The sequence below is a fragment of the Musa acuminata genome, chromosome BXJ3-8 (genome assembly GCF_036884655.1).
Source record: "Musa acuminata AAA Group cultivar baxijiao chromosome BXJ3-8, Cavendish_Baxijiao_AAA, whole genome shotgun sequence".
Lineage (NCBI taxonomy): Eukaryota > Viridiplantae > Streptophyta > Magnoliopsida > Zingiberales > Musaceae > Musa > Musa acuminata.
The window spans coordinates 42,393,307-42,410,625 of record NC_088356.1 but is presented as its reverse complement, the minus strand read 5'-3'; the positions used below and the strand labels follow the sequence as shown (position 1 = coordinate 42,410,625).

The following is a 17,319-nucleotide window of genomic DNA, read 5'->3' as shown; positions in this document are numbered from 1 at the left end:
GTTGGATTGGATTGGAAGGAGAGCCAAACTCTGATTACAAGTTTAATCTTACGAAAGTGAAATATTCAGATCCTATATAGGATTAAAAAATTAATTTTATAGGATTTAAAATTAAAATAGAGGGATTTTATTGGAACAACAAAATTAAATATTTTACTTTTATAAGTATATAAATCTTAATATAATTTAAAAAAATATATAAAAATAAAAAACGAAAGATAACTAATTACATGAGATAATATATAATTATCTTTCAAAATCATTAAATCCTTCTCCAAACAGATAAAAAATCAACCTACCCTATGCGCTAAAAGGTTTTATTTAATCCTTCTTTTCAAGAACTAAGTCAAACAATAACAATCAAAAGCTTCTGCAGTGATGCACAAAACTACAATCCACAGCAGCTCACATGATCTGATAGTTCATTTTAGGTTTATACTTGTCTTCAGAACTCACTCAAAAGGACTGTCCTCTTGATCTACTTAAATCCTGCATCACTCTTTGTCTTGCTCTTTGTTTATGGGGACAGCATTGCTAGTGATGCAAAGAACAGATTCCAAAGCATGTCAAGCTACCAAGAAAAGAGTTCCACTCTACAGTGGAGGTGGTCATGTCTCGCGCTTCTCTTGCAGTAGTTATCATTAGTGGAAAGACTGCTTCCTGGAAGGATGGATGAAGCATGAGCAAAACAAGATGAGATGTCTCCTTGTCGTTAGGAGAGGAACCGGTGGAAGAAACAAAGAGAAGACGATAAGGGAATCAAAATAGGAGCTTCAAGGAGAAGAGTCACACGAATGGGGCGTTCACTGGTTCCATGCCATCTTGAGAATGCAATGGTGCAAACCGCGCCATGTCCTTCCTTACTAAAAAGGAAGGTGATGCAATGGGCGGTCACTTTGTCCTCTTTCTCTTCTTCCTCCTCCTCGAAGGATGATGTCAAGGATGATGAGTAAAGTCAGAGCACAGATTGGAGGGTGATAATTAGCAATAGGGATAGCATGCATGATAAAGAATATTATGAAACATCAATTGCGATTGCATGCATAATGATGATCACAAGGAATGTGGGGGAAAGAAAAAAAAAATTTAGAAGAATTATAAATAGTAAAATAATATTTATTAATCTTTTTAGAGATTATGAATAGTAAACATATATTATCAATAGTAAAAAATAGACCTCTAAATAGTAAACTTGATAGCTAAAGCCTTGAGTAATTTTATAATTCATATTTTTAAAAATAATATTATTTAGAGTTTCAAATCAATAGTTGAATAACACTTAATCATTTAAAATTATTGTAATGACATGTACAAAATTCTTATATTTTTCAAGTATATATATATATGCTAAAAATTATTTTTAGAAGGATAAATACAAAATTAGTTCTATATATATATATATATGTTCAATTTTACTCTATAAAATATAAATAATATGAGCAATGAAGTCATTTAATGATGATAGGTGGGAGTTGGTAAAGCTAAATTAAGACAACTTATCTGCTCTCTCTACATCTCATCCAAGAATGCAAGCATCTTAAAACTTAAAATGCCACTGGAAACTCGACAGCTATACCTGTGCAGGAAATTTTAAGAACTAGTTTACCATAGGAGTGGCAATCGATCCATCAAAGACTACTAAAGACGGCCGTTATCCGAAGCCCACCTCGCTTAGTACAACAACATTCGGCTCGTTTGATCCTTAAATTACTGCCTTTTTCGTCTCACTGCTAAGTAACCATTTAACCTAAACGACTGCTAGCGTGCAACTTAATCACCGGCTTCTCTTTTACTCGGCTTTTTCGTCTCCCCAAACGCCGTCGCACTCCCACCGAAACCCACCGCGAAGGAGCGCCGAAACCCTACCCATAGATCTTGCGAGTGAGAGCCTTCGGTGGGGAGGAGCCATGGCCGTCGTCGCTGACGTTGCAGCCGGAACTCTGGTGGTTGTTCTGGCAATGGCTTTGCTGTTGGCGCCGTTGGTCTCGTCCAACTCCGAGGGGGACGCGCTCTACGCGCTGCGGAAGAGCCTCTCGGACCCGGACGACGTGCTGCAGAGCTGGGATCCGACTCTCGTGAACCCTTGCACTTGGTTCCATATTACCTGTAACCAGGACAATCGCGTCACTCGCGTGTAGGTTCCGTGGCGCCTCCGTTTCCCTTCCTCCCCTCTAAGTTTTCTTTCTGATAACTTGTTTTTCCTTCCTTTCTTGATTTGACGGAATTTATATATCTGCAATTTTGCTGACAGGATTGCATTTTTCGTTGACCTGATGATTGACCAGTGTTGTGTTATTAATTGTTAGGATGCAGATTCGGTGAAAATTTTAGTGATGTGATAAGTTCTAAGAAAATGTATGTCGAGAAATCTTTTGGAAGAAGTGATTATACATGCTTCTTTATGGTCGCTAATAGTTGAGCAAGTTTCCGAATTTGGTAAACATAGAAGTTTGACGTGGTTGGTGAATTTATATAGTTAAGAGTGCGTTCGATAGAAATATTTGGTAAAATACTGGTGTTTTTTTCCTCTTGTCTATCATATGTACTCCGGTGATGGTTATCATACCGATTTATGAAATCTGTGGTAACATGAATCTTGAAAAGAGGGAAAAAATCTTACATTGACAGTCCGTGAATGAGTTCTCTTTCTTTAAGAGGAAGAATTAAACTCTATCGGCGAGCTATACTTGGGATATTTTCTGTAATAACTTAAGTGCTGAGTTGGTCCGCACAGTCAGACACAGATTCACAGTGTTTTTTGATGATGGTATGATCAGCACACTAGTGGCCAAGGCCCTTAGTGGAAAACCTTTTTCACTGATTGGGATCATGCAGTGGAATGTTTGACAACAAACACCCCCAGGAATGTGTTCCCCAACTAGCATTGCTAGGCGAATGAATTGCATACTTTTACTAATATATCTAAAAATTTGGTAGAAAAGGGACAATGTTAGGACATGTTACGGAAAATCTCCTGATGTGAAAAATTCAAGCAATCAATGGGAAAAAGAGAAATGGGGGCTGGATACAATGACATGTTGTTTTCTTTGAGCTTCTTCTTTTATTCCCTTTCAGTTTCTAAATGTAGCGGAGACATAAATAATTTTATTTTTGAGCTTTATAATTCGGAAGGAAAATATTTTTATGTACTCAGACATGTAGATCAGCATTCCTTGTGTGGATCATCGAGATTCTGGCTTCAGCGGAGTTATCGAAAACACATTTGAATTGAATAGCATTTTATATGCCTTCATGATTCATTTAGATGTTTAGGAATGGTTCTGATAGGATCGAAAAAAATATAGCAGACATGCTGTGGAGGATCTGTAGTAATTCTAATGTAAATACCTATACTATTATGATAGAGTAAAGGAACAGAAATGTATATCTAATGAAGAAAACTTAGAATACTGATAAGTTTGTCAAAATCATCCCTTGTTATGCCTATCTTTTACATATTCAGTAGTTTATTAAGCAAGATTCTGGACTGTTGAGTTTTTCCTTGGTACTCTTATATCCTGTAATATACCACAATTGTACGGCAGCAGAAGGGTAACTTGTGCTCATTCTTTCTTTGTATAAATTTGTATTATTGTTGGAAAGAACTGTAGCAATTAGCATTGAAGTTGAAGCTGGAAATAGAATTGAATTATTTTAGCATATCCTTAGATAGAATTGTCAAAGATTTTGTTTAGGAAACTAAATTAATATTTGAGAATAGTTCATATGCCAGCACTCCCTGTTGGGATTGAGTATAAGTTATTTTTTTCAAATTGTTATCAGGAATTAAGGACTATGTCCTGTTGTGTCTTTCTCTACTTTTAAAAACATGATTGAGTTTTAGGGTTATAGAATCTCCTTTATTTAATTCACAAATCAGTGGTAACTATTTTCTCAATGGGAGACTTTGAGTCTTTGATGAATTATCACATCAAGAACTTTTAAACTTTGGTTGGTCTTCCTCATTGTGTCATGCATGTTATTTATTTATTTCTTCTATCCACCTTATTTGCTTATGAGTCATCCTTCTATTTGTTGTATGACATGTGATGTTGCTTTTTACAGGGACCTGGGCAATTCAAATTTATCTGGCCATCTTGTACCTGAACTTGGACGCCTTGAACATTTGCAATATCTGTAATAGTCTCTCACCTTTTTCTTTAATTATTTTAGATCATGTGTCTGTCTTTTTTCCTGTGTTTGTCTACTCTGCTTTCTTGCTGTAAAAAACTGATGTTGAGGTAATGATTGTTATGATGCATAGTTTTATCATTTTCTTTTTACCAAAGATGCATTATTTTCTAATACCCGAGGATTGTTTCAAGCCCTAAACATTTCAATTCATCATAAAATCGGGCAATGGAAAATTCAGTGGAGAAATAGCTAATAAATATAAGCTAGGTTTTCATATCACTTAGGCACTCTTGGCATTATTTTGTTAATTGCATATATGCATTGCTTATATATGTTCTGTTTACTATAAAGGATCTAATAATAAGATACTTGTGCATGTCCAGTTGCAAGTCCCCTCTTTGCATTTTCTCTTCCTCTTCCTTTGTTTTTATATTGTTTCTCACTTGATCTAAGATCTAAAAGCAGTTCTTCTTTGAGGAGTTTAAGTCTAAACTAGAATGCTAATCAAATGTTTTTGCTTTTTATTATTATGAATGCCAAATTTCTTCTTTTGGCCTTGCAACCTTATCTCCCAATTCAGAGTGAAGGAAGTATAAAACATGGAAGATCCATGAGTGTAGCTCTGCAGATTAGAAGTTCAACTTCAATATTTTGACCATGGAATAACATGCTGATACTTGCCTGTGGTATGTTAGATCCACTACCAAAGAATGTTTTTCATATTCCATTGTGCAGGAAATCTAATTTAGAAGCCAAAGATAAATTCTTAGATCCTTTGGCAATTCTCAAAACTGCCTTCTGTTTGGGTCAATTGACATTTTGGACATTGCTTAAGGAATGCTTCTTCTGATCAATAACCATTTTAATTTTCAAGACCTAAGATCCCGTTCACCAATTGTGTGATATTAAGAAGATCAAAGCACAGTTAACAAGTAGTAATTGATAGAGATGAAATACCTAGGCAGATTATGGATGGTAAGCTTTACTCAACGGTCTTTGGCTCCCCTTTTATTTTGATGATTGTAATTGCACGTCGAACAAGGATTTGTAGAACATACCATGCCGGTGCCAGGGGGGCTTTAGTGTGCTATCCATATACTTCCATGTTTGCTTTTTGATATTTGGTTCTGCCTCATTGGCAAACTAATAAAATGGTGCAAAACTTGATCATGGTATGTTGCTTTGACTAGAAAAGTACCCATGTAATAAAATGGTGCAGAACTTGATCATGGGAAGCTTTACTTGATAATCTTGTTTCCGAATTGGCTTCTAATATGGATGGGGATTGACTGGATAGGATCTTAAAATTACTGCAAAATAAGTTGGACTTATTGGGTAAACAATTGGCCTTCTTGGTTGATCTTGACAAATTTGAGTATCCACCAGTTGCATAAAACTCTTTGTGGAGTAAGAATTTAATCCAAGATCATTTTTCTTTGAATGGTCCAGCTCTGTTCAGGCCTACTTTGACTAGTCCAAATTGATTCTGGCCTACTTTAACTCTGAAATGTTACAAGAAGCTACTCCTTTAACAATCAAGGATTCATCTTTTTAACGACATTATGGCCATACCTTTAGAGAAGTATGCTGTTTAACATCTGCCGATTGTTGATCAGCATTCTATAAAGATCTCCTATTGATCTGTATTTTAGCTGTTGGGGAAATCATTATCTGTTAGTTGTTTCCACTGGTCTCGTGAAGATGACTTTGTTCATTGTAGCCTTATTGTTATGAAATTTCAGTGATGTTCTTATGATATTTTTTTGCTGAACTTTCTGGATTTCTTATTATGGTTCTTTATTATTAAACAAAATGATACTTCTCAATGTCAACCAAAGGTTAAATAATTTTCTTTTGTTGCTGATACAGGGAACTCTACAAAAACAATATCCAAGGGACAATACCATCAGAGTTTGGTAATCTGAAGAGTCTCATTAGCCTGGACTTGTATAATAACAACATCTCAGGGGTTATTCCTCCAACACTAGGGAAGCTTAAGTCTCTAGTATTCTTGTAAGTTGTGAAAAAGTTTCAGTCTTCATTTAAATTGTACAAACATTGGTAAGCCATTTTATTAAATCTGTTTTTTGGTATTGTTTCTGGCATTCTATTAATAGTGAGGTTTTCAAAACTCATAGTTTTATATCTGTGAATTAAGTTTATGCTGCTTATATAATACTAGAATTGTCAAAGTTTTGACAAATCAAGGCAGGAATAATATATAATATCCTAAGTACATATAGTAGAACTATATATATGTATATATTCTGCTTTAACTTTGAAGATGTTCCCATCTTATTGATTCAAACTATCTAGCAAAACTAATCTGTATCTGCTTGCTTTTCCAGACGGCTCAATGATAATCGTTTGACCGGTCAAATCCCAAGGGAACTTGTTCAAATTTCTAGCCTCAAAGTTGTGTAAGTGCTTTTAGTTTGGTTCTGAATTCATCACATTTTTAGGATATTCCATTTATGCTAGCTAATAATAATCTTTGATTCGGCCATTTCCAGTGATATATCAAACAACGATCTCTGTGGAACTATTCCCACCACTGGACCATTTGAACACATCCCCTTAAACAAGTAATTCTTTTCCTCCTTTTTTTTTTCTATTTGTGCCAGATTTAATTTGCTTTTCCTTTATCTCTAATTATCTATAAAGTGCATATTGGTTGTTAAATACCAAGCATTGTTCAACAATATTCATCTGGTGCTTCCTTTTCGGTTAGTAGAGTTGTGTAAGTGTCTGCCACTTTTGTTAAATGGTTAATGGTAGTCATGCAGAACTTGCATTACTAATGAGAATAAAACATACAGTTCATGTGTAGAGTTGTAGATTGTCTTGTAATAGGTTTTATTCTCTTCTAGCTGTTTAAATTTCCCTTGTTTATGTGCAGCTTTGAGAACAATCCACGTTTAGAAGGTCCAGAGTTGCAGGGTCTTGCATTGTATGACACAAACTGCTGAAAGGGCCTGATGACGCAAGTCACGACACCATTTCACAACCTGGCTGGCACAAATATGTTCCATAATAGTCTTGTCACATATGTTGAACTAGTAATTGTAGGTGAAGATGGAATTTATCTTGTTTGTAAGGGTACCTCAAACCAGAACTGTTACTGTATGCTTATGTAGATAAGTATATCAAGGATGATTGCTTGTTCTCAATAAATGTTGGATTGTGCCAATGCAAGCGACTTCTGCTGGGTTATGGTTGTGGCTCTCTAAATATGACTTCGCCTTGATATGTTTGCAATTGCAATGTTATATGCAGGTGCATTATTCTTATTATCGTGTTAGCATGCAGGTGATCTTATGAAGCAATTTGAACGCCAGTACTGGTAATTGAAGCTGGTTGCTACTTGTTGACTTCTGTTCAGCTTTAAAGAAGAATCACAACTCATATCATCTTTCTCTTTCTCGATCCTTCCAGCTTCAGAGGCCGAGTGAGCGATGAGGTGAGAAACCTAATCTATATCTTTCGCTTGGTCTAATTGGGATGCCTCTTTGTCATCATCACAGGCGACAAATAGATCGAAGCGGGAGTCAGTGGCAACATGACGAACCCCTTTCGGTCGACGCTCGTTTCTGAGGCCGAAAAATTCACATAGTACCCCTCTCGGTCGACTCGTGTTTCTGATGCTTAAAACTTCACATGGTATCGTGCGATTCGCAGATTCGTTAGCATCCCCGATGACGCATGCAGTGAGGTATTGGGATTGGAATGAACGGGGGGAGGATTACCTAGTACGCAGTAGTGGCTTTAGACGGCTAAAGAAAGGGACATAGTGTCTTCCTTTTGCTTTTGTGATTGCAATCCCGAGCTTGAAGGAATCACGACCATTTATGTGGCAGATCGATGTCCAGCGACAGATAAGGCTTGGTCGTTTGGAGTGGTCGTGGCCATGGAGGCGAACACCGGGCCTCTGTTGAAGGTGTACTATGAGAACTGCCCCGGATGCAAGCAGGACCGGAAGAACGAGGTCCGCCGAGGAGTTCCTTACAGGGAATTCTTCTACATATGGATCGTCACGCTGTGCTCCGGTAAGTCAAGAATCTCCAACAATTTCGATTGTTGATTCAACGAACTGCTTGTTTGATTATATTTACTTGTTATTGGTCGATTCTTTCATACTGAATTATTTTTTGTTTTGTGTCACCATGTCTAACTCGTTATTGCTTTTTTCAGCCTTACCAGTAGCATCATTATTTCCTTTCTTATACTTCATGGTATGTGCAACAAAACTTGGTACTAAATTTTTTGTTCAAATAACCATGATCTTGTGTCTCATGGAATGTCAGTTCTGCTTTACTTGCGTGATCTATTCTGATTCAATTTTGTAGAAATATGCTCAATTTTTGTTAATCCAGTGGAATCTGCTTTTGGAACAAATGTTAAATTCATCATATTATTCTTTCGCTATCACTGAAGCATTTTAATTTTGTGGTCATCAACATTAAAAATATCAGAATGTTATCATCATTATTAACATTATATTGTTGTGGTCTTCGAGGTATCATGGGTGCACATATATACTGAAGTTGTTTGGTGAACCATAAGGTTTATTTTGATTTAATGACAATGTTAGAAAAGTATACACACACACACACACACACACACACACACACACACACACACACACACATATATATATATATATATATATATATATATATATATATGTATATATGTACATCAGTATATGTATAAATGTATATATATACATATATGTATATATACATATATGTACATTGACTCAATTCCTATTCAAAGAATAATACTATTTGGATAAATGAAATGACACATTAGCATTATATGTGCTAATGCTGGTGTGCTGTTTTACATTCCGTGTAGACTGATTAGTTCTGAATGTTTTACTAATTCTTTTGAATTGAGGAATGGCTTCTTATAATTGTGTTATGCCCTAATTTTGAAGACATTAGACTTTCAAAAGAGATGGCCACCGTAAATTTTCTCATTATTTATTATCTCTAGATATTTGACAAATTGTCATGAAAACTATTTCATTTACCTTCTTCCTTGTTTTCTTTTGCAGACACAAGACTTACATGTTGCCAAAAGAGAAGAAGATATTGGATTTTATGCTGGTTTTGTAGGTGAGTACTTGCTGTATTCTTTTCTTTTTTTATATATATGGAGAAAACACATTGCAATTACTCTCTTTCTTTCTTTGGCACTCTTCACTTCTCAAAGCGATACAACAAATTATCTTTCCTTAAAGGTTATTTTTCCTTAAAGTATAATGGTTGAATTGAATATTTGTAGAGAGTGGAGACTTTTGTTTTTATTTTTTTGTCCCTCTTGAAGGATCTGCATTTATGATTGGAAGAGTTCTGACTTCAGTATTCTGGGGAATTGTGGCAGATCGATATGGAAGGAAACCAGTTATAGTCATTAGTATTATTTCCGTGTAAGAATTATTCAATGCCTTATTCATAACTGAAAATTACTTTAATCTTGGAGAAGTTTGGTTGGTTCTATGATTGTTGTGTTACTTTCCCCATTGTCCTGATCTTGACTTAGTCTTTGCAGAATATTATTTAACACTATGTTTGGGCTTAGCACAAGTTACTGGATGGCACTTGTTTCAAGATTACTTCTTGGATGTTTTAATGGTTTGCTTGGTCCAATAAGGGTATCTGCTCAATTGGTGTTCAAAATTCAAATAGCTTATGATTCATTGATGCCATACTTTCTAATTGGAAGCTTGATGTGGAATTCAACACAGGCTTATGCTTCAGAAGTTTGCCGAAAAGAATATCAAGCTCTAGGATTATCTCTTGTAAGAACCTTCTGATATACCCTTTCTTAACTATCTTTCCATGTACTACGATTTATTGGTCATTTTCCTGTTTTAATGTCGAATTAAATACTTCCAGGTTAGTTCAACACGAGGTATAGGTTTAATTGTTGGTCCAGCTATTGGAGGTTTCTTTGCTCAGGTACTGATTGTTAGTCTGATCCATCAAAAAGCTACATGAGAGACGGTCAGAAATACACTGTTAGATACATCAAATTTATTTTTGATGATTAAATTAATATTAAGTTTGTTCGTATTAGTACTTCTTCTTAGGGAACAATTTTAAAGAAATTTTGCAGTACTAGTTACCTTTGAGCAATCAATTGTAATTTAATCTAACAAGATTTTATAATAATTTGAATTTGTATATGGTAAATCAATTGTCATTTCTCCCATAACTATAGAAATAAAGTAGTTTTACACTTTTACCAAAGAAAATTCAATAATAGTTCACAACACAAACACCCATTCCAGGGAAAAGGCTATAGTAACAGATTATCTTTGACAGCTAAGCAATATATTTCATAAGGTCAGGAGATAGTAGTTTCCTGAGTAGTTGAGCTTTTACTCATTTTTGATGTATGCATAGGCTTTCTGCATGTTGAAGTCAGCAAATCTCATATTGCTATATGTTTGCTTCAAATTTTTTATGCTTTTGTTTTAGTACTTTTAAATTTTCATTTAGATTATTACAAAGTTACCTCATTTCGAGTTTCATTAACGTGGGAATATAGCATTTTGCAAATCGAAGAATACAGTAAAAGAAATTGCAGATGGGTTTCTGTGATTAGGATATGCTTATGATCACACTTTTTGCCTGCTATTTCTTGCAATTGCTTATGTTATAGTTTCTGCATGCTCTGTTTCTCTTCCATATATTGCATGATCTTAACTAATTTACAAATTTCTATGGGTGCATACTACATCAGCCTGCAAAGAAATATCCGAATATCTTCTCCATAAAGTCATTGTTTGGCAGGTAAAACTAGAAATATAGCAATAAATTAGACTTCTATACTTTCTCACTCTAATGATAAATTCAGCAATCAACTGCAGGTTTCCTTACTTTTTACCTTGCTTTTGCATCTCTCTCATAGCAACTGGGGCATTGGTTGCCTGTTTCTGGCTTCCTGTAAGTTACACTACTTCGTGCCTCTTAGTTTAGTTCTTTTGAAATTTAGTTCTTTTGAAAAGCAGGATGGTGTTTGGACTTGGCAACAATCTTACGAGCAATCTAAACTACAGCTATACCTTTTAATTCTCATAAGCTATACCTCCATCATATCTATAAGCATGAGTTGCTTTTAAAGCATTAATGATTCCCTGATTTTACAGTCATTGGAAATTTCCAGACTTTTCCTAGATTATTTGCACTTCTTAGCAAAAACAATATGCAATCATTATGTTTTTGATTGATTTGTTTATGATATAAATTGTGAAACATGATTCAATGTTCTAGATAACCTAAGATTAAAATGAAGGATAATTATTCCTGATATTCCATTTTTAAGAGATTATTGCATTGAAATCACCGAAAGTCAAAACTGATATTGAATTTTCATCCCGTCAGTATTTTTCATTTTCTTGATCATTCACACATTTAGGAGTATTAAGCTTCCATCTCTGTATGTTCCAATAAAAGTGGATTCATTTCATGATATTCATCATAATATCTCCATCCCGACATTCATTTTTTATTAGCTCATACTGTAACAAGTTACATTCATGACATACATGATGAAGTTGGTCCACTTATGACTTTATGATTTGTGTTGTATTCTTCTGTAGGAGACTTTGCACATGCACGATAAGTGGGAAATTGAAGATCTGGAGGATTCACTAATAAGATGTGAAACAAAAAAATATAATGATGAAATTGAAGGAACAATGTTGGCATCTAAGCAAAGCTTGATAAAGAATCGGCCTTTAATGTCAGCAATCATTGTCTATTGTGCTTTTGCCCTTCAAGACACAGCATATGCTGAGGTAGCATGGCTTTTTGTGAATACATGTTCTTCAGTATAATTTCTAAAAATATGATTAAATTTCTATGATGCATGGCACTGTGATATGGTGCATACTTTGATATTTACATTATTACAATATGTCATCATAAGTGATGAGATGTAATAGCAAATTTTTATCATTTATAAAAGAGTAATTAATGCACGTGACTTACCTATTATTCAATGAAAAAAATTTCGTTAATGACAAAGCCAAATTGTATAGTATGTAACAAGAATGTATAAGGAAAGAAGTAAGATGAAATCAAATATTTTGTTTCATCATAGACTACATGTTTCCAATATAAATAATATCAAGTATCTAATCATTTATACATCTTACACATCATGAAAATATCAACACTCAAGAATGACAAAATTTTCCTCAGAAGCATTCACTGATTATCCTCAAGTAACCAATGTGAATCTGGGAAGCATCTGATTTGACATACATCTGATTTGAGTGCATGAGGCATTGGCCATCTTTTCTAAGTGCCACTTAGAAATTTGTTCTCCTTCTTTCTTTCCTTCTTATCTGCATATCCCGGCGAGAAGTTAACATCTTACAATGTTTCAGATATTCTCCTTGTGGGCTGTGAGCAACAAAACATATGGTGGATTGAGCTTTTCATCTCAGGAAGTTGGTGAAGTACTTGCAATCTCAGGTAAATTGGTAATGAAAGATTCTAGGAGTAGTGACATGTGACAGTCAGTCAGTATTAAATTGGTAGTATATGTGTCTGCAATTAACTAGTAAGATTGCTGAAAAAAAAAACAATTTAGATTGCATAATGAACTGAGTTAATTGCATGTCTTTTTATCTACAACTTTTTATCTACAACTTAAAAATACATTTATCTGCTTAGTTTGAATTCTCTGAAACGAACTTGCATATTTTGTTCTTAAAAATCTTGAATAGCCAGCCCTATTTTCACTTGAACAATGGGGCATCTGTTGGAGTCATCGAGAGGGGTACTACTTTTTTTTTGCTCAATACATTTTAACACTTGCCCCACTGTTTAGAAGAAATCTTTTGAACATTATATATCAATTTCCCATTTTGTACACCAATGTAAACCACATCTAGTTTGTTAGGAAGTTGCTTAATTTCTTTGTTTTGGAAAACTGCAAAGTGCATCTTTGTCTCATGGCACAAGTTATATGGAAAGATGGAAAAATATATATGTCGATGATCAAATTGCATTTATATTTAATCAGCTGGCCAAGGGAGGATGACGCTTTTTGATGCAGCGCAGAAGGAAGTGATGCATGCAACTTTGATTTTTAGACTGTTGATGGGTGTATATTAAAAACCTTCAAACTTTTTTTGGAATATATATGAAAAAGAAGAGGCTTTGAGAATCATAAGTCTATTAGATTTTCTTATATGTATATTCATGTACTCGATAATACATGCTAATATATTTGCTGATAGTAGTTAGAATTAGTATTTGCTAAATATGAAGCTGCTTGTTCATTACCAGGTTTGAGTCTCCTAGTTTATCAACTATTTCTTTATCCATGCTTTGAGAAGTATCTAGGACCCATCAGTTCATTGCGTGCTGCAGCGGTATGCAACAATGACATCCATTTGTGGTCATTTCTTATCATGAGATTTTGGTATTTATCAATGACAGTCATGTTCTATGTGCAGATTTTTTCTATACCATTGCTCACCAGTTATCCATTTATGTCTAAGCTTTCTGGATTAAAACTTTTCTTTGTTGTGAACTGTGCATCACTCCTGAAGAGTGCTATTTCCGTGAGTATTCCCTTGCCTCATAACACTAAATGAAGGGATTATAATTTCGTCAGTAAAGTAGGTGTAACAATATTTTTATGCTAACATGATATCAAATACACATCCAACATAGTTTACCATTATAGTGAATGTAGATAATTTTTACCAAAACAACTTAATATACTCATGCTGGTTACGTAACCAGGATCCATCCAGAATCTAGGCCAAATCTCCAACAACTAAATAGAGATTTATCAGGTTTATGAAAATTTTATGCTTAATGTTGGTTTCTTGTAAAATAGGAGGTTGATCTTATCTATTTATAGGTGGCTTTCCATCTGAATCTATAGTTTCTATCCTGCATGAAAGTACTTTGATGCTGAATGATCATACTTGAATGAGAACACCATCACAACCATAAAATAACACCAACATTTCTGTAATTAGAATTTGATATGACAGTCGATCATTTAGATTTCATTTTCTTTTGTGAATATCTTTGATTATTTAAGTATTATTTAGTTATATGTGATCTTGGACTTCTGAACCAAAGAAACTCCTACCAATGATTTAAATTCCAGTATATAAAAAAATTATCAACGTACTGTTGCACTGGCATGACATTACCACAACACTGGAAAAATAGACACAATATTGGTGAGTGACTTGTGAACTGGATGACCTTTTTCTTGGCATTTTGGTGTGATCGGTTTACTGCATAATGGTATGGAGTTGGACTGGTAAATACATGTTGATATAACTAATCTAGGTCATTATTTTAATCCTTCTTTCCAGCAGTACGTTACCACAAGAGCATCATGAAACTAAAAAATGTATCATAGAAATTTAAACTTGAGGACTTCCATTAAGAAACACTATTTTCCAATCATCCTTTTCGGGAGATTGTTCTAATGCAAGCTAACCAAATTTGAATCAGGTAACTATCACCACTGGGTTCAACATCCTGCAGAATAATGCTGTGGTGATCCTCTACTCTTTTTACAAATGTTAGCTTACTTCAACTGCAAATTCTTAATATTCGCATATGACAGTCTCAACATCAAAGAGGTGCTGCAAATGGTGTTTCTGTCACTGCATTGTCTCTTTCCAAAGCTATTGCTCCAGCAACCGCAGGGGCTTTGTAAGTATTCCGCGTATTAGGTTTTGTTAATCCATACCTGATGATGTAAGTGGATGGTACATATCAAAAATCAAACAAAAAAGTTCCTGTGAAAAATCACTTCTTTTTTGTGCTGCTTATATTTTTATATCTAGGTTTCTGTCTTTCTGTGATTCTTTAATTTTATAATATTCAACTCAAAAGCTATCGGTGGATGTGTGTGTCTATATACACAGGTTGAACTGCTTGAAGCCTGACTTCCATTCATAATCCAAATTATTAAACAAAAACTTAAATGAATTTCTCTTCTACTTCGCAAGTAGATAGTTACAAGGAAAAAAATTGCTGTTGATGTGAATAATTTGTTCTCAAAGAAGTTGTATGTTAGTGAGGTTTTGCAGCATGATAGTTTACGCTGATTAATCATATAATCTTAACATATCTTAAAAATATGATGGTAGCTAGTTTTGTTCTTTTATCATATTTTTTCCCCCTAGGTGTTGTATAACTATTTGATCCAAGCATAAGTAGGTTGGTGGTTTATTAGTTGAACTTGTAGTATATTACTTAATTGGACAGGTGAAAACACTTCAATATTTGCAATAAATGACTACCTTAATTCTTATTTAACTATTATTAGACTTCAGAGGATATGATTTTCTTTTAAAGCTAAAGATGCTCGGTTGATTTCTTCAATAAATCATCACCACACATCCTGTTAGTAGTTGATGTGAACTTCAAATGAACTACTGTTGGCATATGTAGGGAACAAATAAATGACAATCCAATGAACTACTGTTCTGATTTTTTTTTAATTTTTTTTGTAATTTGATGTGTATTTGCAGATTTTCATGGGCACAAAAGCGTCAACAGGCTTCCTTCTTATCAGGTATAACTTGTTTCTCTTTGAAGCGTTGTCTCATTGCAAAAGCCTCTATTATTCATCAGATATTGCAAAAGTCCATAATTTTTTGTTTAATACCTAACATTTGCCATGTAAATTAATCACCAATTAATCTGATCATGATCTCATGATACCTGGAAATCATCTGAACTCATCTACCTACTCTGAATTGTTTGTAGCAATATTGGATACTATCAAGCGTACCCTTTTAGCTCTCTTCCATTTCATAAATAAATGATTGTAGGATCTTATGCTAATTCTTTAGATTTGAAATGTAAAGATATTCACAATCGATATGCATCACAGATGAATGTACACCTACTTCATGGTTAACTTTAACCATGGGTAAAAATTCAAGGAATCCGCATCAATTGCTTTTTTTTTTTTTTTTTCTCAAACTTGTTTGACTCCGTTTGATTAATCTGAAAATAACATCATAAGATTTCATAATGATTATTGTGTTGGGACGCAGGCGACCATATGATCTTCTTTGTACTCAATGTGAGTACATTGATTGGGTTCGTACTGACCTTCAAACCATTTCTGACTCTATCTAACTCCAAAGTAAGATCCAGTGACCATTGAAGCGCATGCTTGAAGGCATGAATGAGCAAACAGTTGATGCCTTCCCTGATGTAGTAGATAAGATCAAGCCATTACAATTTATGATTTGCATATTTCTCTTCCTAAAAAGCTTTGTAACTATCTGATGATAGCTTAAAATAATATTAACGAATGTGATACCTCATAGGGGTTGCATGATCTTGTACGACCTAGATGATGATGATGTTCGAGTCAAAGACTATAATAAATCTTGTGTTAAAGTATATCCTTTCTCTTTCTTTTGTTGAAACATTTTCAATAGAAGAATCGATTAAGCTTCATTCTTTTAAATATGTGTGGATTAATTTCATGTAGTAAAGAAAATTAATAGTGATAGTTAGATATATGGATAGAAAATGTGCACAAAAGAGACTAACAAATTATGGACCATGTTGTTCCATTGATCTAACCATAGCTAAATCTTTTTTTTTTGTCTATGTTCTTTTTCTTTCTTTCTAATTTATTGTCTATGTTCTGTTTCTTTTTTTTTCTGGTTTTTGTTGGGTAATTTATCCAAAGAAGTTCTCAATTGATTTTTATCGGGGATATTTTTTTTTACATACTAGATCAAAATATCTTTTATAAAATAAAAAAAAAGACAATCGAAATAATTGATCCTGGTTGACTCTGGGTTATTTGGGTTGAACTAGTTTGTTTGAATTTACTAAATTAGATCAGTTCAATAAAAATCTAAATATTTGATTTATTCAATTTAAATTCTAAATTATATTTTTTTTTTCTCCTTGAATTCTCCCAATACCTCGGTTCCTAAATCGTCCCCACCTCCTCCACCTCGACTTCGCCTTCTTCTCACCTTCTCCCACTTTGCCATCACCTCATCTCTATTGGCTTCTTCGTCCGCACCTTCCCACTTTACCTCTACCTCCTCCTTCCTCTCTAATTATGTCAAATATCTTGACTCAAGTTATACTTAATTATGTATTCAACCCAAAAATACCTTATATGAAAACTTAATTACTCTATACTGTA

At 34.1% G+C, this 17,319-nt stretch overlaps 2 protein-coding genes across 8 annotated transcripts; both read left to right on the top strand.

Annotated features, from left to right (window-relative positions):
- Positions 1-1,801: 1,801 nt before the first annotated feature.
- Positions 1,802-7,324, top strand: LOC103995376 (leucine-rich repeat protein 1). Its single transcript, XM_009415946.3, has 6 exons — positions 1,802-2,134; positions 4,066-4,137; positions 6,004-6,147; positions 6,483-6,554; positions 6,648-6,719; positions 7,034-7,324. Exons 1-6 carry the CDS (start codon positions 1,908-1,910, stop codon positions 7,101-7,103), a joined length of 657 nt encoding a protein of 218 aa, XP_009414221.2. The 5' UTR covers positions 1,802-1,907; the 3' UTR covers positions 7,104-7,324.
- Positions 7,325-7,561: 237 nt separating this feature from the next.
- LOC135644593 (probable peptide/nitrate transporter At3g43790) lies at positions 7,562-16,553 on the top strand. 7 transcript variants are annotated; one of them, XM_065162303.1, is made up of 17 exons: positions 7,867-8,180; positions 8,326-8,366; positions 9,194-9,254; positions 9,466-9,568; positions 9,691-9,793; positions 9,887-9,940; positions 10,038-10,100; positions 10,888-10,937; positions 11,015-11,090; positions 11,747-11,944; positions 12,539-12,626; positions 13,446-13,531; positions 13,616-13,723; positions 14,640-14,684; positions 14,755-14,843; positions 15,668-15,711; positions 16,199-16,553. In XM_065162303.1, the coding sequence occupies exons 1-17, from the start codon at positions 8,042-8,044 to the stop codon at positions 16,309-16,311; spliced, it is 1,461 nt and encodes a 486-aa protein (XP_065018375.1). In that variant the 5' UTR covers positions 7,867-8,041; the 3' UTR covers positions 16,312-16,553. The 7 variants fall into 7 exon arrangements, with proteins under 7 accessions (XP_065018378.1, XP_065018373.1, XP_065018376.1 ...); XM_065162306.1 differs by lacking the exons at positions 8,326-8,366; positions 16,199-16,553 and adding an exon at positions 7,562-7,846 and having other exon boundaries at positions 7,992-8,180; positions 15,668-16,110; XM_065162304.1 differs by lacking the exon at positions 16,199-16,553 and having other exon boundaries at positions 7,865-8,180; positions 9,523-9,568; positions 15,668-16,110.
- Positions 16,554-17,319: the final 766 nt, after the last annotated feature.